The sequence below is a fragment of the Siniperca chuatsi genome, linkage group LG14, assembly GCF_020085105.1.
Source record: "Siniperca chuatsi isolate FFG_IHB_CAS linkage group LG14, ASM2008510v1, whole genome shotgun sequence".
Classification (NCBI taxonomy): Eukaryota; Metazoa; Chordata; class Actinopteri; order Centrarchiformes; family Sinipercidae; genus Siniperca; species Siniperca chuatsi.
Genome location: NC_058055.1, coordinates 28,023,846 through 28,041,158, shown reverse-complemented (window position 1 = coordinate 28,041,158; position 17,313 = coordinate 28,023,846). Strand labels below are relative to the sequence as shown.

The 17,313-nt window shown below is 39.2% G+C and overlaps 2 protein-coding genes and 1 long non-coding RNA gene across 5 annotated transcripts; 1 reads left to right on the top strand and 2 right to left on the bottom strand.

Annotated features, from left to right (window-relative positions):
- Positions 1–339: 339 nt before the first annotated feature.
- Positions 340–7,423, bottom strand: LOC122887739 (olfactory receptor 10J4-like). Of its 2 annotated transcripts, none has more exons than XM_044221219.1 (5): positions 7,148–7,423; positions 6,820–6,926; positions 4,165–4,352; positions 3,401–4,063; positions 340–1,577 (listed from the first exon to the last, which is right to left on the bottom strand). In XM_044221219.1, exons 2-5 carry the CDS (start codon positions 6,860–6,862, stop codon positions 1,413–1,415), a joined length of 1,059 nt encoding a protein of 352 aa, XP_044077154.1. In that variant the 5' UTR covers positions 6,863–6,926; positions 7,148–7,423; the 3' UTR covers positions 340–1,412. The 2 variants fall into 2 exon arrangements, with proteins under 2 accessions (XP_044077154.1, XP_044077153.1); XM_044221218.1 differs by having other exon boundaries at positions 340–1,512; positions 7,148–7,421.
- A 4,131-nt stretch (positions 7,424–11,554) lies between these two features.
- On the bottom strand, positions 11,555–16,626 carry LOC122887743 (olfactory receptor 52N5-like). Of its 2 annotated transcripts, none has more exons than XM_044221227.1 (3): positions 16,511–16,626; positions 13,175–13,212; positions 11,555–12,992 (listed from the first exon to the last, which is right to left on the bottom strand). In XM_044221227.1, the coding sequence occupies exon 3, from the start codon at positions 12,986–12,988 to the stop codon at positions 12,038–12,040; it is 951 nt and encodes a 316-aa protein (XP_044077162.1). In that variant the 5' UTR covers positions 12,989–12,992; positions 13,175–13,212; positions 16,511–16,626; the 3' UTR covers positions 11,555–12,037. The 2 variants fall into 2 exon arrangements, with proteins under 2 accessions (XP_044077162.1, XP_044077163.1); XM_044221228.1 differs by lacking the exon at positions 16,511–16,626 and adding an exon at positions 13,382–13,444.
- Positions 15,066–16,206, top strand: LOC122887745. Its single transcript, XR_006380603.1, has 2 exons — positions 15,066–15,773; positions 15,869–16,206. It is a non-coding gene; the product is annotated as an uncharacterized LOC122887745 (long non-coding RNA).
- Positions 16,627–17,313: the final 687 nt, after the last annotated feature.

The following is a 17,313-nucleotide window of genomic DNA, read 5'->3' as shown; positions in this document are numbered from 1 at the left end:
AAAGAAGCTTTGATTATTTCACTTGACAGTAGTGATGTGTCGCTCGTGAACGAGTCGCTCCTTTAAGTGAACGATGGGAGCCGCCTCCCGTCTGAGAGCAGTTATTCCCATCACTGCTTGACAGATTTCTGTGTTTTTCTCTGGGCTTCTCTCACTGGTTTGTTGGGCAAGGCTCAAAATGTTGAATGAATGTGAATATGAATGTACCTCCATACACCAATCAGGATTCTGCATTATTTGAATCAAAATGTAATTTGATGATTGTGCAGTTGGTTTTTATGTTGGTAGACCACAATCTGATAAAACCACACCAACACAGTCCTGATGAAGCAGATTAACTGAGTTTTTGACTGTTACATTTATTTATTTTAATTTTTAATTTAATCCATAACCTAACCCTTTGACAGATCAGGTTTTGATAACAAACAGTGTTGACTGAATTCTCTGCCTATGATGCTCTCCAGGATCCTCCCTCTGCAGTATGGAGAACCAAAATTACAATATGGATATAATATTCATCGAGGGGTTAAAGGTCAGCCCCCAGTTCTCAGTTCTCGCATTCATCCTCCTCCTCCTCATCTACATCTTCATTATGGTGTCCAACATCAGCCTAGTAGTCCTGATCTTCATGGAGAGGAGCCTCCACCAGCCCATGTATCTGCTGTTAACACTTTTCACTGGATCTAGTGAAGAAATTGCAGTGGTGGAAGAAGTACTTAGATCCTTAACTTAAGTAAAGGAACCAATACAACGATCCAAAACTACTCTATTACATGTAAAAGTCCTGCATTCAAAATCCTACTCGTACTCATTCTGCAGTAGAAAATATCTCCTGTGACTGATAAATGATTCTACCTGACAAGATTGTTAATACGTGAGATGATTAATGAGAGAGGAAAGAATAAGAGTGTGGGGGAGAAGTCATAGGGAATCAGCTGCCTGATTGAGCCCTCAATAGGCTGTTATTGGGCACCTGGAGCCCCTAATGTTGCTTTGGGTGCCACACAGGTTGCATGCTAATAAGGCATTTTTGACACAAGCAACAAAGCATTGGACAAATGAATTCTGAGACTTATTCACGCAATGTTTTGGAAAAAAAAAACCTAAATTTATTGTAATATTGATCCATCCATTCATAGCTGGTAAAAGCAGTTCTCCAATGAGAAGGGACTGTTAATTAACTTATTTAATTAAAAGGATCATTAACTAGTTTAATGTGACTCTTGAATGCAAATTTAACATAGTAAGTTTTGTGTATAGATAGCTGAGCATATTATTAGCACAGTATACAAATTAAAAAAGACATCATGTAATTTCTAAATAAGTTTTTGTGCAAGACAGTCATTTTGGATGTTCAGTTGCCTTTTCTCTCTCCAGTTTGTGGGTGTCCAGTGGCAGGTTTTCTTTCGCAGTCAGGACACTGTGTTGACATCCTTCTTGGGTAACACAGCTGCAGGTCTGAACCTGCTCAGAGTCCTTCTGACAGACTCTCGCAGCTCCTTGTTCCTCACACTGTAGATCATCGGATTTAGGAAAGGAGTTAGAGCGGAGAACAGCACAGACACAATGATGCGAACCTAAAACAAAATAAAATTATTGAACACACAAGGTTCACTGAGAATATTTGGCATTTCTCCCGACTAGCGGAAGGTCCTAAGGATGACAAGTTTGGTCATCCAACTCATATTATTGGCATGTTATGAGTTCTTGTTGTCCCCAAATGGCCGTGTAGCATCAACATGATTCCCAATATATTTGGTGACCACCAGACTTTTTATCTAGTGCCCTTTCAACATTTTGGTTGAAAAGGTAGTTTGTAAGACCAAATGGATATTTAATTTGCTGTGGATTTTCATCACCATTGTGATTGATGCAATTCTTGACCATTTCAGATCTCCAAAAAATTGCTATAGACACTCATGGTCCCCAAACAACCACGAATCTTCTCGAGTCATAATATGTTTGGTGACCCCCCAGACCATTGTACAAAGTCTCCCCTCAATCAATGATTTGGTTGACAAGTTATCTTGAAGACCAAATGGTCACATTCCTGTGAAATTTATTGTGAATATTTGTGGTTACCAGAGGATCAATCCCACAGTTATTGCGATCTCCTGATTTTTCCTCTATCTAATATGTATTCCGTGCTAGCAATGGGGTATATGAAGGGTACCTGTTAGTGGAAACAGATATCTCAAAAACTACAGGCCAGATTGTCATGAAATGTACTGGAAACATTCATGCTCTCCAGAGGATTTTATGATTTTATGACTTTTTTTTTGCACCACCCTCGGAGCTCCATTGCTCTAAGAAGAGGAAAATCATCAGTATGTATTTTGTTCTGTCATCTTGTGGGGTGTAATGTACAATCCAGCTTCTATTAGCTTGCATTAGCAAGGTTTTAAGACTATTAGCCCTTTGACAACAAGACTAAGTGTCTACAGCCATGCTAGCAGCTTTGAGCTTAATGCTAACATAAGCATGCTAACATGCTCACAATGCTAACATGCTGATGTTTATCAGGTATGTTTACCATGTTCACCATTTTAATTTAGCGTTTTTGCATGCTAACATTTGCTATAGTATTGGAAAATAAAAATGTTGACCTGATGATGGCAATAGTCCAAAGGTCAGAGGATCACCAAAGTTATTAGGATACAGTTTCTGGGCACCCTGGATATCTGAACCAAATTACAAGACAATCCATCCAGTAGTTGTTGACATATTTCAGTCTGTGCCAAAGTGGTGGACCAACACCGACAGACATTTCCATCTATAGAGCCACACTGCTAGCATGGAAAATTGTCAACAAAAGGTCCACTTACTTTATGTTTCCAAATCTTTCAACCACATCTCGTGGCCTTCCGCAGCGGAATTGCTTGAGGTGGTTGAGTTGTTCATCATGTGACCCAAGTATGGGTTATGGGAATTTCCTTGTCCTTTCATCTCACAAAACTGCTGAATCTGAGTTTTCAAGTTTCACACTCTTTTCAGCAATTTGCCCAAGTTGAGCCATCTGATATCTTTGTGGTGAGCCAGGTCTGTGCGTTTGGACTCATAGTCCTCCAATGCAACAAACTGTCTGTGGTTGAAGGTAACAGAAATTCAAAACTTAGGTCACATAATAACAACTAAAACATCTCCATGACAACTCAGCAACTTTATCTGCTGAAGGCCACAGGATGTGGTTGAAAGCTTTGGAAACACAAGGTAAGTGGACCTAATGTTTAGGTTTTTTGTCACACTGCTGCTTCCAAGGTCAAGAATGAACCTTCAAACTGCTTGCTAGTCTTGTTTAAAATACTGGTGCTGAATACCTTAAATGTCAGTTTTGGTGGACATATGTGAGACATGTACTAAGGCAAAGGTTAATATTAAAGCAGAATGATTAGTCTTGTACCTCTGGTGAAATGTTTCCCACCCGGTAGGAGATGAATACACACGAGGCTGAGCTGTAAGAGATGGACACCACAGTCAGGTGGGCGGCACACGTTCCAAAGGCCTTCAGCCTCTGAGCAACACCCATCTTCAACATGGAAACACCAATCAGGACATAGGAGGTGAGGATGAGGACTCCTGTGGTCAGTAGCGCCAATATGGCGAAAGAAACGGACACAATGTTATCCACGGAGGTGTCAGCGCACACCAGCTGCCTTATAGACGACAGGTCGCACCAGGCATTCCTAACCACATTCGGGCCACAGTAAGGCCGCTGCCAGGTCATGGAGGTCGCTGGCAGCGTGCAGAAGATGCTGAAGCCCCAGGCTCCTATGATGAGGAGCAGTTGGACGGGCCGGGTCATGATGGCAGTGTAGCGCAGAGGGTTGCAGATGGCCACGTAGCGGTCATACGCCATGACAGTCAGGATGGCATAGCCGGTAACGCCTAGCTGAATAAAGAAATGCATCTGGAGAAAGCAGCCTGGGACGGAAATGGTATTCATGTCTGTCAGGAAACCGCAGAGCATTTTGGGGATGGTGGTGGTGGTGTAGATGATGTCCACAATGGCGAGGTTGTAGAGGAAGAAATACATGGGAGTGGTGAGCTTTGGATCAGTCAACGCCTGCATGAGAAAAGACAGTGGCAGTGATTAAGATACTAAAAACTGAATCTTAGTCAGACTGAGGCGAATGATGAAACTAGATATACGGCTTTGTTTTGTACCACAAAGATGATCATGCTGTTTCCTCCCAGGATGATGATGTAACCCAGCAGCAGAATGACAAAAAGAATCATCCCTTTCTCGCCAAGGTTAGCAAGGCCTTGGATGATGAAGAAAGTGACACCATTAGGCTCCCAGGTGCTGTTAACAGAGCTGGACCTGTGATTGGTCGATGAGTGCAGGTATGAATCTGGAGAAAGAGTGAGGTGAGAGAAGCGTCAGTGTTGATTCACAGACAGGACATCAGAAGACAGAGAGGAGTTTTATAGTTCATGGTTCAACAGGAGCATACTGGATCACATGAAATCTTACCTCAGCCTGTTCATATTTCCATCAGCTTTATTCATACAGATGTAGAAATAGAATGTGTATATGAATGTAACGAAATATAAACATCAGGCCAATGAACGCACACATAAAAAAGCCGCTCTGTCTCCTACTGACTATTTTATATCTTGCAAATTAGTAGTGTACTACTAATACCACCTGAATTAGATGTTTTCTCAACATAATGATGAAACCTTTTGTAATGAATGTATCTGTAAAACGTTGACTGACAAAGTATTTCATTTGTTTTCCTACGATATCCACGCGTAGCATCTGATGCATGATTAAACTTTTATGGTTCTGTTTAGGCACTCTAAGCTCTTGATTAAGGTTAGGGAAAGATGGTGGTCTTGGTTTAATACTGAAAAAGTGACACAGAACGGACTTTACCACCATCCTTCCCTAACCTTAACCAAAGTGTTTTTGTTGCCTAAACCTAACCACACAGCCACCATCCACCCCGACCATCTCCGTACAACTAGCATGTGGTAAAAAAAATGTAACACCTTCTGTACTGGAAAAAATAATCCAGGCAGCAATTATGTTTCCTTCACAATGTAATTATCAAAACAAATTAGTAGTATATAAAAGTAATTACTAGGCAGGGTTGTAATACAATACAACATACAAGTTCTCTATGTGGAATTTGCATTGTGCTACTGTTCTCTTCCTTCTGCTCTCTCTCCCTCTCCACCTCTCTCTCTCTCTCTCTCTGGCGGATGGCCGCCCACCCAGAGCCTATAGGTTCTGTTCAAGGTTTCTGGCTGTTAAAACGACGTTTTTCCTTGCCTTAGTCGCCAAGTGCTTGCTCATGGTGGGATTTGTTGGGTCTCTGTAAATAATATTATAAAGAGTTCGGTCTAGACCTGCTCTATAGGAAAAGCGCAATGAGATAACTTCTGTTATGAATTGGCACTATATAAATAAAACTGAACTTAATTAAAATGAACTAAGTACAATTTTGATATACTTGTACTTTACTTGAGTATTTCCATTTTGAGCTGCATTATACTTCTACTTCTCAACATTTCACAAGGACAATTTGACTTTTTACTCCACTAAATTTATCTGACAGCTTTAGTTACTTTTCAGAAAACACAGATACACAGAAAACTTACAATGAGTTTCTAAAATGATATACTGTTAAAGGTTAAACTACCAAATAGAAACATATATAGTATGGTAGCTCCACCTCGACTAGCCACAATATTAATAGTAATGTTATAGTAATAATAATCGGATAATATAGTATATGACATGGTAACATTACGATGACAGAGGTCATTCTCCTGCCAAATGAGTACTTTTACTTAAGTACTTTATGTTGCTAAAACTTTTTGATTTCTATTTAAGTAAAATTTTGAATGCAGGACTTGTGACATTGCTGTTTTAAGTTAAGTAAAAGATCTTAATATTTCTTCCACCACTGCAGGCATGATGCTAACTTAACATCAACTTAACATTAGCAGACCTAAGCTGCAAGAGCTTTGCCTTTCTGAATTATACATTCTCAAGAAAGCTCAAAAGCAGAAAAAAAACAAGTGTGACAAAACTGAATTATCTAAATTTGAGGTTATTTTGTCACACATTTTATTCTGTTACATGTTCCCATGGTCAAGAAAAAATACATTCAGCAGTATGTATAAAAACAATTAAGTAAAATCAACAAAATGTCAACAAAACAGGCAGCTTTAAGGATGCACATATGACAACGCTCACAGCCTGGAGGAGATCTGTGTGAAATCCTGCATGAATTCAAGTGAATTTATCACAAAATCTGAAGGTGTAGATGTTTCTTTCACTCTCAAGTCAAGTAGATTTTTAGCTACAACAATTCAAACATGCCTGCATGCTGCTTCCCCTGATTAATGACCTTACTAGTGAAATAATAGTGTATGTGTGTATAGCAATTACAACTCAGAATAACTTATTTACCGTATTAGATATACAAACAAGACACATGAATGTAGTTTACAGCTATGACATTGTAAGATAGGAGCAGTTAATATCAAGCCTTTATGCAAATTAAATAAGTGAAATAATGTGTCATTGCCTTCGATCACTGGAAAACTATTACTACTGTTGTGATGAAAATGCCCAAAGAAAATTTTTTTCAAGGGATAGTAGATCAAGACTGTAACATTATTAATACGCATTGACTTTTTATGTTGTAAAAAATGATTCTGTTCTCCTGCTTACAACTGACAAAAATATTTCTGATAAATGTATAATATATCACACTGTGAAGCTTGATTGCACTGGACATCATCAAAAACAGTTTACCACACAATCACCAACACCAAATGAAAAGCATTGAAACACTCACAGACCTCTGGGACTTTCAGGTGAAATATCAAATGGCAAAAGCTCCATCCCTCCCCAGCAGACAGACAGCGAGACAGACAGGTGAATAGATGGGTGGATGTAGACAACTTTTCTGGCAACAGACAACAAGAGAAGAATAATTTACACTGTGAAAATTAAAAGCTTTTGTATGTGACTATCTGAACAGAAGCTCAGTTTGACAGCACAAATTATCAAGTAAAAAAGCTCTACATCTGCACACAACAAAACACCATTTCTTCATATTTGCCTTTTTAAAAGTGCAAATACTTGGACATGGTTTGTAAAATATTTGAAAAGATATCATCATCTTACTTGAATGTGTGAATCAGACTTCTTGCTGCTCAGTCAGGTTTCATCAGATAACGGCAGAACTTCACCTTAGGTCCACATGTTGCCTTTTCAAGAGCAACTGAGTTTTTTTGTGATTATAATGGAGATTATAGTGAGACCAAGCAACATTAATTACACAAAGTTACATCAGACCCTTTCATTAAAAATTTAAATTGTACACAGGATAGCAAAAGAATACCAAAGGGACCTATTTTTAGTTACCTCTGTGGCTATAAACAAGCATCTGAAAAAATAAGAAACGTAATTGTCTTTGTTGCCAAGGTAACAACCATCTCCTTCAAATGTTTGACCTCCTCATTAAAGATTCATTATAGAAGCTCTTACTTTAGTTCAATTGCTCTTGTGTATGTGTGTGTGTGATGTGAGGACTGTACCTGTTGTTAATTCTTTGAGCACAAGTTGGACTATACCAGTTGGTCTGAGTCACAACTTTGAGATTCTTTCAAAGTTTCAGAGTTAATTTGCAGTTAAATAGTCAAATAAATGCATTCATATGTACAGAAATAAATGACAATAAATAAGACTAAGAGTCCACAGCCATGTTGCGGCTCTGTGACGTAGTTAAGATGGCGTCTTTAGGAGCTGATTTCCTTTCTTGCAGGAGGAGGGGGTTGGATGGCGGCAAGATCATTAGTCACATGGCGAGATCAGTAGTCAGATGGATGGAAGTGGCAAAAGTACCAGAGACCACTGTTTGAGACCACATAAGCACCGAGTGTTTTTGGTGACAAAATTGGATGTTTTTAGTGAAGTTTCTGACATTTTCGACTCTTTTTATGGTGACAAAAGTGGGTATTTTAACCCAAATCATGATCGATTCCTAATCCTAACCAAGTGTTTTTGTGTAGAAATCTAACCAGACTTTAACCACAGCGTTTGAAACATAGAGATTGCACATATCTGTGGTTTGCAGAAGCAGCAGACAGGTATCTGTAGGCCAGCACAGGTAACAATTATGAAACTAACTCAAAAGGTGTGGGAGGACATGGAGGACTTTTAGTTGGCTTCAAAGAGGTTCTGGCAAATTGTCAGACGACTCAGGAAAAGTAAGGTGGAGAGAACTACTGATGTCGACAGGGGATGTTCTTGGTCGGTGGAACACTCCTACACCTTCTAAACCTAAAACTGACATACCCTCTGTGAGACAGGCAGGGTTAGAAGTCTTGGGGGAAGCCATACCCATTTCAATGGAAGAGGTCAATGAGATAGTTTAAATGCTCCACAATGGCAGGGCACCAGGGGTTGGGTGAGATTTGCCTTGAAATGGTAAATGCTCTGGATATTGTTGGGCTGTCTTGGGTGAGACGTCTCTTTAATATCGCATGGAGCTTGGGGACAGTTCCTGTCGACTATTAGATGGGGCTGGTGGTTCAGATTTTTAGGAAAGGAGCCTGGAGGGTGTGTTCCAATTATCGGGGGAATTGCACTGTATAGCAACCCTGGGAAAGACGGTGTAGTCCCTCATTCGTCCAGGAGTGTTCTATCGTAGAAAAGGTTTTAGTCGTAGTCATCTGGACACTGTTTTCAGAATCAAACATCTTGATTCTGTCCAGGGCCAGGGCAATGCCATCTAGTGTAACTATATCTTTAGATAATTTGTCTCGGAGGTGTTTGGGACCAAGTACAATAACTTCAGTTTTGTCAGAGTTTAACATCAGAAAGTTGCAGGTCATCCAGGTCTTTATGTCCTTAAGGCATGCCTTAAGTTTAGTTTCGGTTAGTTTCATCTGGCTTGATCGATAGATATAATTGGGTATCATCTGCATAGCAATGAAAGTTTATGGAGTGCTTCCTAATAATACTGCCTAGAGGAAGCATATATAAGGTAAATAGAATTGGTCAAAGCACAGAACCTTGTGAAACTCCGTGACTAACTTTGGGGTGCACGGAGGACTCACCGTTAACATGTACAAACTGAGATCGATCTGATAGATAGGATTTAAACCAGCTCAGTGGGGTTCCTTTAATGCCAATTACATGTTCCAGTCTCTGTAATAGGATGTGATGGTCAATGGTGTCGAACGCAGCACTAAGATCTAACAAGACAAGTACAGAAACAAGTCCATTGTCTGATGCAATTAAAAGGTAATTTGTAATTTTCACCAGTGCTGTCTCTGTGCTATAATGCACTCTAAACCCTGACTGAAATTCCTCAAATAAACTATTGTTATTTAGAAAGTAACACAACTGATTGGCGACTGCTTTCTCAAGCATCTCAGAAAGAAAGGGAAGGTTAGATATAGGTCTACAGTTGGCTAAAACCCCAGGATCAAGAGTGGGCTTTTTAAGAAGCAGTTTAATTACAGCTACTTTAAAGGATTGTGGTACATAGCCTGTTAATAAAGACAGATTGATCATATCCAGTAAAGAAGTGCTAACTAAGGGTAAAACGTCTTTAAGCAGCCTAGTTGGAATGGGGTCTAAGAGACAGGCTGATGGCTTAGATGAATTAATTGTCGAAGTCAGCTGAAGAAGGTTGACAGGAGCAAAGCAGCCAAAACACACATCAGGCTCTACAGCTGTTTCCAAGGTTCCTGTGTTTGAAGACAAGTTGGCACCGGGTTAAAGGCAGGACTTGATGAATTTTTTCTCTAATAGTTAAAATTTTATCATTAAAGGAGCTCATGAAGTCATTGCTACTGAGAGCTATAGGAATACATGGTTCAATAGAGCTGTGATTCTCTGTCAGCCTGGCTACAGTGCTGAAAAGAAACCTGGGGTTGTTTTTATTTTGGTGCCTGTTTGAGTGTGCAAAGAAGATATGGAGTTGATTTTTATCTCTTTTTTGCGGTACATATGTCAACATGGCATCCAATTACATTTCTGTGCTCCAGCCAAGTGCTCTAGCGTGCTAAAAACAAAAGTTGAAACTTTGTGGACTGAAGGATTGTCCCTATAGATTGCTTGGTGATGCTTGGTTAATGATCCTCAAGAATGGCCACCAGTTGACTTCGGCAATATTTGCATTTACCTGACAGACACTACTGGTTAGTACATATCGATTTTACTTATTGAAATCTTGAAATATGTCATTATTTGCTCATGCTATGGATGGCTGATATAATGATTACTTGTAATGGCTTTGTTTGGAATTTGAGAATGATACTATTGGTTTGAGTGTACTACATTGTAACATCATGAACAACAAAAGTTTTATTTCTATAACTTCTTATTTATTCCCCCATCTGCTGTATATAATCTTTGTATATAGTGTTTGTTTTTGAGTAGGATAAAGGGAACTACAACTTAATCTCTGTTGTACAATGATAAATAAATCGACCTTGTACGTTGTTAGATACTTGCACCTGTTTTAGACTGTGTACTTGAATTCCATTTATTGCAAACTGTCCTGAAACTATTGATTAAGTACCTCTATTTTTCTTCACTTGTGAATTTTTGTCCTAAAAGGGGCACATTTAGCATATGACTACTTGTGAGAAAATCATTAATCTGGCTGCTAAGTAAGAAATAAATATAAAAATCTATATTTGGAGCTCCTGTCCTCATTTTTCATTAGGTGATGGTTCTTCTTGCAGGTCCCTGCACTGCACAATTTCACCATGGTTATGCACTGGCACCGACAAAAATAGAAATATTTCAGAGTGATAACCTTGTGATGGTTAGCATCCAATGTTACTGACATTGTATGAAGCTTAATGTTAGAGTTGTGTTGGCCAATGGTAGCAGCTAATGTTAATGACATTGAAAGTAGAATTCAATTCAATTCAGTTTTATTTATATAGCGCCAAGTCATAACAGAAGTTATCTCATTGTGCTTTTCCTATAGAGCAGGTCTAGACCATACTCTTTATAATATTAATTACAGAGACCCAACAAATAGAAATAGCTTAATGTTAGGCTCATGACAGCCAGGCTAATATTTCAGATTTTTCTTTTGTTAACTAATGTTACTGGCATTTGTGTATATATACACATTATACATACATTATTTATATATATAAACATTACATTTGTGTTGGCCAAAGTTAGCAACTAATTTTACTGACATTTTTCATTTTACCTTAATACAAGAGATGTTAGCCTTGTGGCTGTCATTACGTTAGCCTTTTGAAAACTAAACTAAAAGCAGTGTATATTTGGATTATTTTGCTTTGCAGAGTCCGCTGATCAAGCACAATCCAGAACCCAGTGTTCAGCATTTTCAGCACTTATTCATGGTTATTTGCACAGAAACTATGTTTCCAAGTAAGAAATCACTGCATCTGAATTTTGATGGTATTAAACTAAAAAAATCTTTAAGGAAACTTAAGGAAATCTTTTGAATGGTCAGGTGGAAGGAATTTCCACATCATCGTTTTACACCAATATTATCCCATACATATTGTGAAAACATGAAAATAATATCACTACAGCATATTGTTCATTTATTGACCTAATTTGCATCACGATTTCAGCCCACTGCTACTCTCTAATAGCAAAGTTTATACACCGATATTTCCTCATTATTGACAGAATACTACTCTGAAATAACATGATTTTTATGAGCTGATTAGCCTTTCGTTACCCAGTGTAGATGTGTCATTACTGAGATGTTCTGCCCCATTATTATTACAGTATTACAAAAATTACACCCAAACATTACCAATATTCTTAATGCCAAGATATTACCAGGTTATCATATTTGTAATTACCATGGTATTATTCTACCATGTTACAATATATTAACCCTTATTACCTTGATATTAATCAACTGTAATCATAGAACGGCCATAATCGGTGTCTACATTACACTTACTTACAAGAGAGAAACACAAGACGATGGAATAAGGCACTCCTGGTACACATTTTATGCTATTTGTATTGATAATTTTACAAAAAGAACCTTGGAAACTAACTTTCTAATGATGGCAAAACTTTCTTGGTCTTAAAAAACTTTGACAAGAATTTACGTATCTCTTTTGACTGAACCCCATAAATAATGGGGTTGAGGCTGCCAGGGATGATATGAAACAAAATGCTACAGAGTTTCCTGTAGTCTGAGTACTGGGGAAAGCGATGAAGAGTAATGTTAGACATTCCACTGAATAGCATGATCATATACACAACCAGGTGAGTGCTGCATGTTCTCAAGGCTTTATTGTTCAAGGACTTGCTCTTATTGGTCAGACAAACTACTGTGATTTTAGTGTAGGTGAGAACCATGGTGCCTATAGAAGCTGTGAACAGGACTACAGTGAAAGTGAGGCCATAGACGTTATTAATAAACACACTCTCACAGGAGAGCTTAAACAGTGAGGCATTGTCACAGTAAGGATTTGTAATCAGAGTCCTGCATCGGTTCAGCCGTATGGTCAGACCGAGAAGAATCCCAACCAAAACAAAGGCCACTCCCCAGGCAGAAACTGTCAGCTTGATTACCATCTTGTTGGTCATTATGGCAGCATAGCGTAGGGGATTGCAGATGGCCACATATCTGTCAAAGGCCATAATCATGAGCACTGTGTGAGTGGTGGTACCAAACATGTGTGTGGTGAAAGCCTGGACCACACACTCATAATAACTGATGAGGCGCTCAGAGGGAGGCAGCAAGATATCTGAAAGCAAACGGGGCACCATGATAGAGTTTCCAAGGATGTCATTAAAGGGCAGGTTGCAAAAAAGGAGATACATGGGCTGGTGAAGGCTTTTGTCAGTGAAAATCAGAAGAGCAATTCCCACATTTGCAACCATTATAAACAGGTAAGAGAAAAAGAGGAAGAGAAAGACAGGGTAGATCGAATCCTCTGAAACATTTAACCCCTCCAGCTGAAGTGTAAAGCTGTTGTAGGTGTAGTTTTCCATCAACCTGAAAGAACAAAACAATGAAGTCAATGCCACAGTTATCATGAAATCCATGCATCAAGCATCAATTTCTGAGAAAGTGATGATGGTACAAGTAAACTTAACTTGTCAGCTTTCCCGGGATTCTAGGGAATTGTATAGTATATAGTTCCTGTACATTTTATCTTGTATAAGATTTCTACATACCTGTACCCCTTTCCCTTATTTGAGGCCTTTCTTTGCCGCTGTGAAAGTAGCAAAAATGTCATTCACAAATCATTAAAGTAAAACAATGAAGGCTTAAGAGGTGAGCGTTCTTTATATATGTTTTGAATTTGATCAGACATGCTATGTTATACAGTTTATGAAAACTGTGAAAAAAGAAACAGTTTCTTGTAGATCACTAATACCTACTTTGAGTGTCTCTGGCTTTAATCTGCCTTCTCTTTCTTGTGTCTCACTGCTGAAAATATCCACCAGCTCCAATCAAGATATCCTCTCCTGCAATGTTTTATATACATGATTTTATCTTTAGGGAAATATCATTACCTCAGATAAAGTGTGATGCAACATTAAGATATCATTATGATGATAACTGTCAACTAACTACACTATACATGTTGTAGTTCTGAGATAAGAAAGTAATGGAGTGGGCGAGAAGTGGGGTACACCCTGGACAGGCCAGGGCTGGCACACTTAAAGACAGACAACCATTCACCCCGGCATTCACCCTCAGGGCAGTTTTTAGTCACCAATCAACCTAACCTGCATGTTTTTGGACTGTGGGAGGATACTGGAGTACCCAGGGGGAAACCCACACAGGTACAAGGAGAACTTGCAATCTCTGCACAGAAAGGCCCCAGCTGGCTGGCAGGTTCAAACCCAGGACCTTCTTAATGTGACAGTGCTAACCACAGCACTGAATTAATTACTTAATGTACCTCTAACTCATCATTCACCAACTGCCACTTTTCTTAAACTTGCCCTTGTACAGTTTTTCTTTTCTGAAAGATTCTGCAACCTCTGTGTCTCTCTTACATTCACATATTAGGATTTTTAATCTCTGTTTCACTTTGAGTGTAAGAGTCCTCTAATCCAATACGACCACATAGGTCGTTTGTTCCTACCCTCTAATACGACCCACAGGAGTGTTTTTTAAATTAACACCCCCTACTGGTGGTAGTTGAGGATGGGCTGCAAGTAGCCTACGTTACTTTCATTTGAAAGTTACTTTACAATATTACTGTCTGTGTAACGCATTTGTAGCGTTACACTATGTATGGGTTACTTTCAGCAAAATAACCACAGAAGTACGACTAGGCATTATAAAATGGAAGAGGGTAATGTCATGGTTTGAGGGTTTATGTATAGTTTTATTTTGAAATGCTCTTTTCCCCTCATTTGTCTGGTAGTTTTACTTCCTGTCTTTGTTTGCTTTTACTGCCAGTTTTGATTGCTTGCTCTGGCCTGATTAGTTTCACCTGTGTCTCGTTATACCTCTTCACCTGAGTGTATTTAGTCTGTGTGCTGCCTTTGTCTCTCAAGATTGTCTTTGTACCCTGTGTCAAGTGTCCTGGCATTTGTTTCCTGTGTTTCTTGGACTATTTCTCTGTTTCTTTTGGGCCTCACTGGATTTTGGATTTTCTGCCTGCTCATTTACAGATTTGTTGCCTTGGTTCTGGACTGCCTTTTCTAAGTTTGATATCTGCCTCCCTGTCATTCCATGAAAGCCTGTGTACAGCCATTAAATACCTGAACTGCATTTGTCTGCCTCTGTTGTCTGCATTGGGTCCTACTCCTGTTTTCCTGGTTCCCCTGCATGACAAACTATAACAAGTAATGTTGTTTATAGCAGTATCCCTGCAAATGCCCCTATATTGCAGCACTAGCAGGAGCTATTTCGGCACCCCTGTCTCAGGAAGTGAAATTTCGATTCATTTTTCTCAAACAATGTTACTTGATTCACAGTTACAGCACTAATACAACATCTCTCCTGGTTGAATCATCAGTACAAAAGATTAACTGCATTAGAAAATAGCTGGTTCTTTAATAAAAAAATCAGGTACAAGCCTGTGGACATAAAAACTTTTGGGGAGAAGTGAATTACAACTCCTTTGGGGAAAAAAAACCAATCACTGAGATTAAAATTTTGTTATGTGTGCCACTAACTGCGGGTGGAAGGTAAAGATTAGGGTGTTAAGAAAACTGACAATACAATCTGCATCTTAAATCAATTTACTTTTGGATTCTTTTGGATCAATTCAACAACTGTTTTATTATCACTTATTCTCTCTGTACTGTCTAATATGTAAAAAAAAAGACAATATTTATTTGTGGCTTGAGGTAATTAAAAACAAAATGAACATATGTTTGTAACGATGAATATTAGAGAAAAGGAATGGCTTTGTAAATAGCATTATACTAATATAGTATTAATACTAAAAACTTTATTTATGGAGCACTTATCAAAACAAAGTAAAAAGTGCTTCACAAAGAGAAATAAAATACCACAGTGAATTACAAAATATATTTATATATATTTTTAAAACAATAAAATAAACAGACAGCTGTCATAGTTAGCCACATCTCTCTCCTGACCCTTGTGTGCTCTAGTGTGCTCCCCTTTTCCCTGTGTTCCTTGTCTGTCCTCTGTTCGTCGCCGTGTGTGTGTTTACTGGTCTGGCTCCCTGGTCCTTCCTCCTGCTGCTGATCACTGGCACACCTGACGTCCATCATCCAATGAGTCTCCACAGTATATCTACCAGGCTCTACCACACTACCAGCACCAGATCGTCTCTGTACACTTGTACGATACCTTCGTCACGGCTCCTACCGCGACCAAAGTTAAGTTGTAGTTAACTCACTATTTTTGCCTCTCTTGTAACTTTGTCTCTGCCACAGAGCTTATTCCCTGCCGGTGATCACAGCCCCTCCGATCTCTGCAAGGCTGCCTGCCTGTTCTGTCTGCCACGCTACACGAGTCACCTGCCTCTCCTGTCCCACTTGTTTCACCAGGCGAGTCAGCTTTCCCTCCTGTCCGACCTGCCTCACCACACGGATCAGCTGCCTTGCCGGTTCTGCTAATCACGCTACACAAGCCAAGCCAGAACCTACACTCCCCGTCTCTGTCCCCGGAGCCTCGCTGGCTACAATGGACTACACCAGAGTCGCCGCTCTGGAAGAGCTCAGATCCACCAGTGATTGCTTGCAGTATATAATAAAGACTGTTGCTACCACAATCTAAGTACCACTTCCTTGTGTTCTTCATTTGGGTTCTTAGATCATGCACTACGACAACAGCTCAGGTAAGAAAGAAAAAAAGAAGACACTGACTCAGACAACCTAATTCCTAAGGGCAAGTTGTTCCAGAGCCTCGGGCCCTGATGGCAAAAGCTCCCCCTTAGTCCCCCTTAGTTTTCATCCTGGCCTCAGGAACAGGAACGTTCTTTATATATGTTTTGAATTTGATCAGACATTCTATGTTATTCAGTTTATGAAAACTGTGAAAAAAGAAACAGTTTCTTGTAGATCACTAATACCTACTTTGAGTGTCTCTGGTTTTAATCTGCCTTCTCTGTCTTGTGTCTCACTGCTGAAAATATCCACCAGCTCCAATCCGATCAAGACAGAAGACCCCTGCCCGAAGATCAAACTACGTGAAAGTTCATAAGGGATTAAAAGGTCTAAAATATAATCTGGAGCCAGGCCATGAAGAGATTTAAAAGTAATCAATAAGATCTTAAAATCAATCCTGAAACAAACAGGGAGCCGATGTAAAGAGGCTGAAACAGGTGTGATGTGGTCGAACCTCTTGGTCCTGGTTAAAAGCTGAACAGCTGAATTCTGTACAGTCTGCTGTTGTTGACTGTTACAATAATCAATGCGTGAGAAGATAAAAGCATGTACAACAGTTTCTGCATCACTAACATTTAAAATAGATCGGATTTTTGCAATGTTTCTGAGGTGATAAAAACACGATTGGACAAGCTTAGTAATATGTTGCTTAAAACTTAAATTGCTATCAAACAGGACACCAAGATATAAATAATTCATTTAGATTGCTGACAGGCGGTGTCATTGGTGCCAACATGGACTATGATTTTTGTGATAGTCGTTCAGTTTTATTTGAGTTGAGTTGAAGAAAATTTATCGACACCCTTTTTTTAATGTCAGATAGGCAGTCCTGCAGAGAATTCAGCGTACTGAGGTCAGTGGGCTTGACAGGGAGGTACAACTGTGTGTCATCCACATAACAATGAAAATAAATCCCATAACAGCAGATGACATCACCCAAGAGAAGCATATATAAGGAGAACAGTATTGCTCCCAGAATTGAACCTTGAGAC

Coding starts and splice junctions, on each gene's coding strand:
- LOC122887739 (XM_044221218.1), bottom strand. CDS start 6,862: ATGGAGCTTTTGCCATTTGATATTTCACCTGAAAGTCCCAGAG. Junction 4,353..6,819: donor TTCACCTGAAAGTCCCAGAG/GTCTGTGAGTGT, acceptor CTCTTTCTCCAG/ATTCATACCTGCACTCATCG. Junction 4,064..4,164: donor ACAGCATGATCATCTTTGTG/GTACAAAACAAA, acceptor TTTCTCATGCAG/GCGTTGACTGATCCAAAGCT.
- LOC122887743 (XM_044221227.1), bottom strand. CDS start 12,988: ATGGAAAACTACACCTACAACAGCTTTACACTTCAGCTGGAGGGGTTA.